The sequence below is a fragment of the Hoplias malabaricus genome, chromosome X2 (assembly GCF_029633855.1).
Source record: "Hoplias malabaricus isolate fHopMal1 chromosome X2, fHopMal1.hap1, whole genome shotgun sequence".
Lineage (NCBI taxonomy): Eukaryota > Metazoa > Chordata > Actinopteri > Characiformes > Erythrinidae > Hoplias > Hoplias malabaricus.
Genome location: NC_089819.1, coordinates 4,636,471 through 4,648,933, shown reverse-complemented (window position 1 = coordinate 4,648,933; position 12,463 = coordinate 4,636,471). Strand labels below are relative to the sequence as shown.

The 12,463-nt window shown below is 38.7% G+C and overlaps 1 protein-coding gene across 1 annotated transcript in view; it reads left to right on the top strand.

Annotated features, from left to right (window-relative positions):
- Positions 1-12,342, top strand: part of LOC136677277 (alpha/beta hydrolase domain-containing protein 17B) — a 28,556-nt gene extending 16,214 nt beyond the window's left edge. The window contains exons 3-4 of the mRNA XM_066654769.1: positions 8,694-8,873; positions 9,354-12,342. Of these exons, the coding sequence (XP_066510866.1) occupies positions 8,694-8,873; positions 9,354-9,573 (400 nt within the window). The 3' untranslated portion in view covers positions 9,574-12,342. The remainder of the gene's footprint in view (positions 1-8,693; positions 8,874-9,353) is intronic.
- The last annotated feature ends 121 nt before the right edge of the window (positions 12,343-12,463 follow it).

Below are 12,463 nucleotides of genomic sequence, written 5' to 3'. Positions count from 1 at the left end.
TACATTAGGTATAAGCTTGATCGGAACCAAAAATAAGTACCACTCTCTGAACCAGGACTTATTGGATAAAATGAATACAGCGTAACAAAACATGAACCTTGGTTTGGACCTTGGACCGGACTTTCAGGTGGGAAAATGACTTAAGCCATGAGAAAAAGGAGGACTAGAAAAGCAAAGAAAAATGAAGAGAAAGGAAATGGCAGCAGAGATGGAGGAAGACACCAGCATACAGGAAGATGTAGCTGGAGAGAAGAATCATAGGAAAGCGAAGGTAGTGGAAGGATCGGGGGTCTGGAGTGCGGGAGGAAAAAGAAAAGGAAACAGAACATGAACATGTAGGCCATTCAAGAAGAGACAATGAAGAAGACGAAGGCAGTGATGTCACAAGGAAGTAACTAAGAATAGCAACTCAGTGTAGAGAAAACGTCTAATTCGGATCATTAGTCTCAAAACCCATATAATCACTGTTCTCTAAATTGGAATGTTATATAGAATTGTTATTGCTATTTAGTACATCAGCTCAACGATTACAATGTAAACTAATCAGTGTTTCCATTTTAAGATGAGGAAAGCTATATAAAATCAGTAGCACTACATAAAACACGTGTATAAGAAACAGAAACGACCTACTTATCACTAGTTCTTACATTATATTAAAGATGTTAAATGAAGATTGCTATAGTGTTCAGTAATGGTTCTCTACAATAAATAGAGAACTGTTCTAGGGAAATAAATTGGTCCTTCAGTCACCACTCCCTATGCTGAAGCACAGTTTAGACCACTGTTACAGTATTCCCTTTTGCTGTTCCCTGTATTGGAACAACCAGGGCTGTAATTAGAAACACTAGGGAGCGCTAATCACAATTGCCTACATTTTGGGATTCAGAAGCTCAATATAGAATGTAATAATAGGGAATTAAAATGTTCCCCTAAACACTGGTCCCTCTGTCGGGGCACTGTTTAGAACAATCTTATAGAGAACAGAAATGGTACACTGATCACTCTTCCCTACGTTACAAAATCTGAAACCCCTGTATGTAACTCTATATACAAGAGAACACATCACTGTTCTCTATGCTAATTTCATAAGAAACAAAAATAGCCCATAATTGTGTTTACCTACATTGGGACATCAGAAGCATTGTGTAGTATGCTATTGTAGGGCGCAAATCACAACCTTCAGTCACTACTCCCTAGAGCACGGTTTTGAGCATTGTCATAGAAATTGTCCTTTTGCTGTTCCCTGTCCTGGAAAATTTGGAGCTCTAAACTGGATTTATAATGTAGGAGCACTAATCACTGTTCCTCATCATAAAATCAGAGGCACCAAGTACAACACTGTGATGGGAAACTAAAACAAGTCCCTCCCTGATCACTGTTCCCAATATTGGAGTACTATGTAGGACACTCATATGGAACATAAATGGCCTTCTATAACTGTTTCCTACATTAGAGCACTATATAGAGCAAGGAAAAATGTTCAGAATTGTTATTCCCTGTGTTAATTCACTATATATTTCTATTACATGCTACATAAATATACATCTATCACTATTCCCTACACAGGAACATTATGAGCTTGAAATTGGAATGCAATTAAAGGGAACATTGACTATATTAGGAAACTATGTGTAATATAAAACACTTTTAAGGAATAGAATTGACCCAATATTCACGCACTATATAGAAAACAGACTGAAAATTAAGTCTCCAATGACTATGTCCTAAGATAAGGGGCTTTAAATTGGAAAACTGTTCTATGGAAATACTAATCACTGCATTAAAAAAATGAGCAATTTATATAAATGTTGTGAAGACTTTTATCACGTTTTAGAAAACGAAGAACGCTTCATGCTTCATTGTGAATAATTTTTCCTCCCTAAAATCAAATGTGTAGAGAATATTGACTACATATACTTTTATTTAGCCCCTACTCCCTATATGGCAAAATATATATATATAATTTTCTGAAGTCTCAGGATTTTCTTTACCTTGACGTTTTCAGTAAGTTCTGACACTTTCACTGTGAGACGAAAAAGGTCACTGTTACCACTGATGATCAACAGATTTTTAAACCATTTGTAAACCTTTACTACTCTAGTCTCAAAAATATGTGGAAGAGTGTTTTTATGTATGTAAGTGCACTGGAGGTCTTCACACAGTGCTGCAGAATGGCAGGCATCCAGAGCAGTGCACTACATAGAGAGCACATGCTTTCTGACATAGTTGGTAGTGTGTATAGCATGATATAAAACCCCAAAATTCACAGTGGAACCTGCAGGTCAGGCGACAGGATCACATCAAGATTAGTTTAGGACCCTGAGATGGAGATCGTTCGTATAATTTTTTGTAATGGTTAAGGGATTTCCTGTCTTATCGAATGCTTCTTTCTTGCTGAGCTGGGGGAGGGGTAGAGGGAGGGAGGAGGAGAGAGGGGGGGTTTGGGGCGTAACAGTGGTCCATCTTGCAATTCAAATATTGACCCGTTGCTTGGCAACAAATTCCAGATGAGTCCTGCAAGGGCAGGCCCAGTAGAGACGCCATGGCAACGCCTATTGGCCGGGAAGTGAACAACTTCCTGACAGTATATGTCAAGAAGGACTGTTTACATAATTTGATCTTTTTATTTGTAGTTTTATATTCGGATAATGCCATTATAATTCAAATAAATCAAATTTGACCGAAATGCCCATCCTTATTACTAATGTAGCTGACTGCAATTAGGCGCTCAAAGCAATGTTCCTACCACTAATCTAATGCCTTCTAAGGAGAGTAGAAATCTGAGGGCTGGGTATCACTGACATATCAGTGTGAACAATCATTCGTCTTTTAAGTGAAAAATAATGATATGATATATAGGGTGTGTTCATTTTTACTTCTACGCACAGTACAGACCTCCACTGAAGCCAGGGAGAGAACGTGAAAGAAAACAAGCAAGAAAGAGGAAGAGACAAGGCAATGGAGAGAGCTGAATGGTGGGCGAGAGAGTAATGCACTGTTGAGTGAATGTGTCCCTGGGGACACAGTGGATGATGGAGATGGCTCCCATGACCTTGTGTAACTAGAGGGCGTCATCGGGAAGGTCGTGTGAGTTTATAATGGAGGGGTCAACCTGGCATCCCAGAGGGATTAGCCCTGTCACAGTCATGAAATGTTAGCTGGTGATAAAAAGATCCCATATATATATACACACACACACACACAATCTAGCCATAACATTATAATGCCTTGTCTCCACACTTATTGTCCATCTTCCAAATCTCCACCTACCATATTTGTAGTTACTGTAGTCTGTCTGTTACTCTGCATACTTTGTTAGCCCCCTTTAACTCTGTTCTTCAGTGGTCAGGAACCCCCCCACAGAGCAGGTATGATTTGGCTGGTGGATTATTCTCAAGACTGCATTGACATTGATGTGGTGGTGATGCGCCTTGGCACTTTTCCACTGTGTGGTATGTACTTGGCTTGGATCTTTTGCTTTCAAATTATGCAAATTTGGTGCCTTTTTTTTTTTTTTTTATAGTTCCTGCTCATGTGTGGTTCCGTACGAGACGTGTAAGGAATAAACGTGACCTGTAAACCTTGTAGTTGATTGGCCGGAGAGACTTGTACAATGAAATTACAATGAAATACAGACTTCCCTCCCAAACTAACCATCTGTAAAATCTGTTTACAGCAGTGATTTCATTTGTTTTTATCCGACGCACAATGACAACTCGTAAAAATTATGACTTGGTCTTTTGAAGAGGTTCAAACGCTCCTTGGAATTAGTGGCTGGTGAAAAACTCCAAATACTTAAAATAATTGAAAAAAATACATTTTAATGAATATTGTTTAACAGTTTTGGTGGTTCTCCTGTAATCTGTGTCATGAATTCCAGGACTGATGTACAGTTGTTGATTTTATGGCCATGAAACCATTAGTTTGACAGTGAGAGTGGAAGTGTGTAATATGCCTCGCAAATAGGTTCATCAGGTTGTTGGGGCCTGATTATCTCACCACATATTTAATCAAACGTTTACACCATCACATTCTTGGCTTTGTGGTCATACAATTCAACCTGCGTAGAGCTTCACCCAGAACAAGTTTTACCACCTTTAGATTATGCCATGGAAGGTACACACATCTTTTGAAAAGGTTTGTTTCACAGAGATTAAATATACGCTAGTCTTTTTGTGTTGTAAGTGTTTATCTGCTAACAACTAACAAATAAACAACAAATAACACCCAACATTAGAATAAACCCAATTAACATTATTCCAGTAAGTGTTATATTCTGTGTGAGAATGTGTTGGTTTAACTTTTTCCAAATCTCTCCTCGTGGCAGTCCATGTTATTATTAAAGGTTATCATCCAATACCTAGTTTTAGCGATTAATAAATAATGATTTTAAATAATGTGTGCTGTTGATTTAACAAATTCTTGCGATTAAAGAGAATCTGAACAAAACACTGCTCTTCAAACTCACTCACACCTACTACTTTATGGGAAAATAAATCTTATATTTCTTATTTGTTTTATATTAATATTTGTTTGTATTTACTGTGATTATATATAACTTTATACAAGCACCACACTTACTGAAAATGCATTAGTTTAAATAAATGTAATTATCTTAGATGCTTAAGACTTCTGCACATTAGTGTGTGTGTGTGTGTGTGTGTGTGTGTGTGTGTGTGTGTTCAAAAGACACCTGCTACTCCTTATGTCTTTTAACATTCATTAACGTTAAAAAGCTTTCTGTTTCTATTGTAGAATTACTGTTTTATGAATAACTGATATTCAAGCACTCAAACATGTGAACAGTTTTCATTGGAATATTAGAAATATTTATATTAGGCTGGGTATTTAATTTTATTGGCTAGAGTGCAAAAAAAAATGTTCATGTAAACTATATAATATTGCTCATATTATTCCTTTAGTTGTACACCTCACTGTTCCCAGTCTCCAAGAGCTACAGTTCTCTCTGTGACTGGAGTCAGCTGACTGGTCACATTCTCACTAATCAGGAGAGGAATGTACACCCCACCACCACCACCACTGCACACACACACGTGCGTGCCAAGCCACAGACACCATTGCTCCTTCTCCTCTGCAGTGTCCAGTTCACCTTCACCCACCAGTTTCTCTTATTCAAGTCCTGACCTTAAAGAAAAGATCAGATCAGAACTAAAAACGGCAACTTTTACTGACACCACGGCTCTAAGCTTTAGCCCTGGCCTCGTTGACCTCAGTTTCTTTTCTTACCGTGCCAGACAGACTTTTAGACACTGTTAGATTTGAACAATGTTCAGCTTATCTTTGAAAAAACAAATGGCAATTTTTTTGTAATGGCTTTGTACCTTAATTAAAATTGCTAGATAATTTTCTTTTCTAAATTGCCTCGGTTAAGGTTGTGGTCATAATGCAGTTCACTCAGAGGTTAAAGTAATAAATGGATTTAAAGACAGTCTGTGAGTAGTCTTTTAAGAGTGTGAATTAGGACACTTGGGCTCACTCACTGATGCAGAGATTCACTGCAATCCTGACGCTCAGTTGCTCATTGTCTAATAAACAAGGCCTCTGTGTGCTATGTTCTATATAAGGGGAGTAGACTCCACTAATGCAGTTGGGAATCACTACTTTAGAATATTATATATATATATATATATATATATATATATATATATATATATATATATATGAATAAACTCGTCCCAGTATTTTGAAGGAGCAAGCAATCATTTTCTCCAGTGGTGGTTCTTGTTATGAAGCAGTCGTTATTCCAACAATTTACATCCTAGATTCTACAGAGATTGGGTACCGAATCTAATTTAAATTTGGCTGCCCTAATGTGGAGGGACCTGTTGTATAAAATGGCTAATTCAGGGACTACAAAGCACTTTATGGGACTTGGGCTTTATTAAGGGGGAAAAAAAAAGTAAAGTTATTATTAATAACTTTCATGAATTGTTTAACACTCCTTGGAGGTAAAAAAAAAAAAGACTGATTGCTTCTTTAATTTGTCATGAATTCCAGGACTGATGAACAGTAGTCTTGTGATTTTTATGGCCATGAAGTGAGAAATATGTCTGGCACACAATTTCATGAGGTTGTTGGGACCTGATTTTGTCACTACACAGAAAAAAATATACACCAATGTTATTGGCTTGTATTAAACTGCTTTGTGATCGTATGAATCCCTGTGCAGAATTTCACCACCTTTAGATTGTGTGCCTGAAAATACACACATCCACTGAAAAGCTTAGTAGTTTTATAGCCATATAGTCGTTGTCACAGAGGTGTTTCTGGCATTTTAAAAACAGGAACGCCTAAAATACATACCCTTGTCATTGGAAGGTCTGAAGAAGCTTTAGTGCTTCATATCAATGTCTTTGTTTTAATGTGATTGTGTTGTACAGAAAATAAGGAGGGCAGGTAATAAATGCAGAAATGAAAATAGGAGCACAAAGCTTTGCTCATAATATATAAGTTCTTGTTCATCCATCCATCCATCCATTATCTGTAACCGCTTCATTTTATTTAAAAATAAATACTAGACTATCTACCATCAAAAAACAAAAAGACCAAGAACATTTTTTTATTATTTTAAGAATTACATTTTATTCATTTAATCTAAAACACAATCTCACGTGAAATAAGACAAATTCAGCAGTCCTCCTCTCTCTGTGAGATATAGTAAGTGTGTAAATATGGCCGAATTCTCAACCGTCCTGCTGAGTTTTTGAACAGCAGAGAAAGGTAGTGCTAGTTAAAACAGTGACGAGCACTGGCAAACGCGTATGTATTAGTGCCAAACACAGCCCCAGAAACACACACACACGGAGCGTGTTCCTGTCTTTCCTATTATTCCTAAAATGTACTATTAATCAGCCACGGTTCACACTGAAGGACCTACTCTACTATGGTCCCGCTGGGAACAAATTTTTCTGGATCACAAACCAGAGTATGTCGGTGGAGATGTCGAACTGTTCCGAATTTAGTTCACGAATATAGCTTTTCCACCAACGAGGAACCAGAATAGTTCCAGGTCGTGAATTAAATTTTCAATCGTTCGGCCTGTTTCCACCAACATGAACTGGTTTGTGAACCAAAAAATGTTAGTTCCCAGTAGGTTTTTTTTTTTTCAGCGTGAACCGTGACGTTATCTGTTGGAGTGTAACAAAGAATAAACAATGACCCTGTCATGACTCTAAAAGTTTATCCGTGACACTGGTGTTGTATTCAGCTACTGCGTCATCCCCCTGCAGATGAAGTATTCCTCTCTGGTTCTCCTCTAAACGTGTAGAATCGCAGGCCAGTTCAGAAACAAAGTTCCAAGAATCAGGAACAGAACCAGTTCAAGAACCAGAATTAATTTGGTGGAAAAGCACTAGAACTGATTGGCTGTGCATAAGTCTTTAAAGGTGAGTGTGTGTTGCCCTGTGATAAACTAGTGTCTAGACTTGGAGAATGATACTAATTCCTGCCAGGTCTTGAGGATTGAACCGGCAACTTTCTGGTCCCAAGACCTCTTTTTAAACTTAAGGCCATAGTTGTCCCCAATATTTGGACAAGCCTAAGACACTTGAAAATGAGGGCAGTATGGTTGCGCTGCAGGTATCGTTGCTGTCACACAGCTCCAGGGTTCCCTGGGGTTCCTCCGGGTGCTTAAGTTTCCTCCCACAGTCCAAAAACACATGTTGGTAGGTGGATTAGCAACTCAAATGTGGTTTGCACCACGAAGGACTGGTGCCCCCTCCAGGGAGTGTTCCTGCTTTGCACCCAGTGATTCCAGGCAAGTTCAAGATCCACCATGACACTGGACTGTATAAAAGGTTACAGACGATGAACGAATAAGACACTTCTAGTTTGTGTCACTGACTCAGTAGCACATTTACAAAGTAACATATTGGTGAGGAATCATCAGACAGTTTCTTTTGTGTGTTCACCATGTATGTAAGCTTTGCAGGGGATTCTCATTTGAACAATGAGTAATGAGTAGTGTGGTTTAAGGCCATCATACAACAGCTTGGCTGAGCCATGTTTGAGGCCATTGTAAAATACTCATGCTCATATTATTAAAAACAAAATGGTTACTGTTATTCAAGAAATACACATATGCACAGAAAACCAGTCTGAAACTACTTAAAATGTTGAAACAACCCACATGTGAACCCAACCCTAGAGTACTCCTCTGACGAAGAGTTTCTTATTCATTTCTAACCAGGACTAGAATTAAATGCTCTTTGTATTTTTGCAAATGGAACATATCATATGGCCAGTATAAAACCACAGAGACTATATATTGATAGTGTGATCCAGGAGACATAGTGTAGCTTGTTTGAGGCACTGCATTTACTACTGATGTTAACCACAGGCCTCACTTTCTTGTGGCCTTCTTCATTTCTCGTGATATTTGGTTACTGTTTGCATATCAAGGACAGGGATATCAGCTGGCCGGGATGTTTGTGCACCAGATATAACCTGCTTACAGTGCAGGGAGTCCAGTCTCATCACTCTGTACAGTGCTACACACAGGTTTTCCTGTTTTTTTGCTTTTTGCCTTGTTTGCATTTCTTCATGATGTGCATCACCCACATGAACAGCCAACTATGACCTGTTAGGATATTGCAACCCATAACTAATGGTATTGGATAGTGGTTTAAAGAGTGGTGTTTATGGTATCAATTGTGTTTTCTATCTTGTTGCAGGTACGGTATAAGGCCGGAGAATGTGATTGTTTACGGTCAGAGTATTGGTACGGTACCATCGGTGGACCTGGCTGCTCGGTATGAGAGTGCTGCGGTCATCCTTCACTCTCCGCTCACCTCCGGCATGCGAGTGGCCTTCCCTGACACCAAGAAAACCTACTGCTTTGACGCCTTCCCAAAGTCAGTACCACTCTTCTATTAGCTCTCTTTCCTTTGTTTAGTTCAGTGTCATTACATCTTCACATCTTGATATTACATCTTTTAAACATTTTAAATATCTTCTGTATTAAACTGACAGTTAAATGGACAGTTATTTTAAGGTGCTTTTTATTTTGGACACATTCAGGTAAAAAAAAGCTCTAGAGGAAAGTGAAAATCTCTGGGGCATCTGCATCTTAACTTATCATGCCCAATGTCAAGAGTTTGTTCAAAAGAAATAAAGCATCCCCCCACTGGGCTGTGAAACTGATGGAACACCATCCGACACCTCTGGGATTAATTTTAGTACCGAACTACTACAGTGTCTGAACTCACTCCATCAAATCTTAATTGTGGAAAACAGGTGCCCGCAACCAACAGTCACGAAGCACCGCCTTAAACGGACAGGCTTCTGAAACACTTCACGTGCCAGTAATTAATCTGCTTTTCTGACTTCCACAGCATCGACAAGATTTCCAAGGTGACATCGCCTGTGCTGGTGATCCATGGGACGGAGGACGAGGTGATCGATTTCTCACACGGCCTGGCCCTGTACGAGCGCTGCCAGAGGCCTGTGGAGCCGCTGTGGGTGGAGGGCGCTGGACACAACGATGTGGAGCTGTATGGACAGTACCTGGAGCGCTTGAAACAGTTTGTGGCCCATGAGCTTGTCAACTTATAAATAAAGCCTGCCAAGACTGAGGACTGGGGCCTGATGATCGCACCTCTGAGAAAACCTCTAACGATAACTGTGAACATCACAAACATTAGCTTTTTTTTTCATGACCTTTGTTTTTGTTTGGTTGGGAGCAGGCCTAGATGCCTTCAGGTGGTGTGTGTTTGTGATTATAAGGGTCCCTGTTGACGTCAGACTCCAACTACTTCCAATGAGGTCAAATTTTTTTTTTTTATTCTTTCTAATGATTGTCAAGTTTAATTTGTACTTGACGTGTGTGTGTGTGTTTGGGCTGCATGATATAGATCAAAAACTTTTGCTAGAATACTCTGCAAAATTCAATTTCTCCTTTGTCATTTCCAATCAAAGCTGCTGTTAAGTACAATTTGTTCATTTTACTGAGGAGATTAGACCATCTGATTGCAGGCTCCTAACAAACATGCAAGTCTTAGCTGACATAAGGTTTCATACTTTAGAGAAAGAAGAAAATGAAAGCGCCACACTTGCTTCAGAGCTGAATAATTCCACAGCTCTCTATGTCCGTCCTGCCACTGTGAACAGAACAGTTCAACGCTCTGGGTCTGCAAGGATGTGGGGCTGTAGAGACGTAGTTATTGAGAAATGGACAAAAAGAAGAAAGCTGTTGGTCTCAGAACAGTGCCCGGCCCGTCTCGGATCCTTGACTTCAACTATTTTGGAATGTGGATCTTGAAACCCAAAAATGCCCAAAACTTTAACAAAGGCAAAGAGTGGGCACTAAATTGAAAAACCTTCTATAAATTAGGTTTACAATGTTGTATTTGTGTGACATATAATTGTAATTAAAAATGCAAAGATTCTCCTGTTCATTTGTCATTTTATGGTAATTGCTGCATCGTATTAAAAATGACAATTATCGTTTTATTCAAAATTAAAAGTAAGTATTAATAGGCCACGCTGACGATTGCTAACATCAAAATCACGATCTTTAAATCATCTAAACCAAAACATATTTTTGCTGAATAAAGACAGTTGCCATTTGTAGCATTACACAGCCATTATTACCATAAAATGACAAATGGCTGGCGAAAGTTTGAAGTTTGAATTACAATTATTTGTTACACCAAATAATGCTTTAAAATATATTTGTACAACTAATAATTTTCAATTACATTTCCACTGGAAACAACTGGTCCAGATTCTCACAGTATACTGTAGTGGACTGTAAAACAGTGGCTAGCCCTCTTTGATAACTGTATTGTGATAACAAACTATACTGTAGTGTGTGTGTGTGTGTGTGTGTGTGTGTGTGTGTGTGTTACACCTGGAGGAGTACTGTAGAGAAACTGAAATCCGACTCAAGACACGCGCCTTCAGTGTAAATTGATGCCAAACTTATCCTCATCCAGAGGTTTAATTCAGTACTGTGTTCCCGCCACACTTTTTGAGAACATCTCTAGTCAAACATACATTTTCACTGTAGATACTACTCCCGGAACATGTTCTGGAGAAATGCTGGACAATAAGATCTGAAGAACTGTCTCAAACTTTTCAAAGAGTTGACACCTCACTCTTTTATATGTCTGTCTAGTCAGAAAATGATCAAAACCCTGGTCAGAAAAAGTAATCTAATCTACACAACATGACCCTTCAAGGCCAGTGTTCGACAAACCTAAAGTGGTAGTTCAGGAGAAAATCTAATTTATTTGTCTGCTTCGACCCCACTGTAGGCAGCTAAGCACTGATTGCTTCTTTAGTTTTGCATGGGGGCTATGGAAGAAGTAATATAAGTGTATTCCAAGCACTTTGCATGTCTAAGTAAACACACTTGTCTCACATTTTTGAGCTGTCAAGCTCTGAGTAGACTTGCTTATGTGGATTCTAACACTGTACTAATAAAAATGGACAGAGAACATAAGCAAGTCTGACATTACATAGTCTCAGCCACAGATGCACCCAGAAACGGGTCTGTGGATGATATTTGTGCATGTCAAACAGCCCCTTCCTGTCAAAGTAGGGGGCCCTTGCCCATGTTAATGGATGAGACACCCCCCCCCCCACCCCCACCCCAAGCTTAGGCTTGAATTTTTACGCTGACTCCAGTTTGAGGGCTTAGTCAGTTCTAATTTAGTCACAGTATTTGCACCTAATTTATTTTGTTTTGTTTCAAATGATGCTTTTTTTCCACATGCATGTGGGATGCTGGGTTACTGTACTGCATCATCACTTCGTTATCTCATTTCCGATTTTTAAGGGTACAAGCCTCTGCCGTATCATCAGGCTGCATTCTGATTGGCTCACGTTTCGGTGTCGCCACGGAGCTATAGTGCTGTCTTCTCTCTTTTTTATTCCCCCCCCCCCAAACCACTACCACCAAGGATGGCCAAAAGGGGCCATCTTAAACAGTCCTAGACAGGACCTTACCTGTCTGGATGGACATGCTTGAAGATATCTATAGATGAAGTATCAAAAATATAAATAAAAATTACTCTGTATATCTCAGCTTCTAACAGATGACTGTTGTTCTATTCCACTTTGTAAATATGATTCGTTTGTATGGTTCTTTATTTTTTTTAACTGCTGTCTTCTTAAAATAGTAACAAATGCAGTTTATTACTAATATAACTTGATGATGATTATTATTAGCATTATTATTATAATTACACTGATGTCAGGATGAAAAATTTATTGCCCTGATTATTTTTTCTTTTGTTTTTCTAAGACGTCTTTACTTTTTGAAGGAAACTTGTCATGATGTACGTTCCGATGCTTTTAACGATAAATGATACATTACGAATAGAGGAAATAAAGATGAGATAAAAAAGTGTATGAATATTATTTTAAAGATGGTAATATGGAGGTAAATCTGAAAAATGATTTGTACCTTTTCTTTATCTTTTACCTTAACACAGCACGC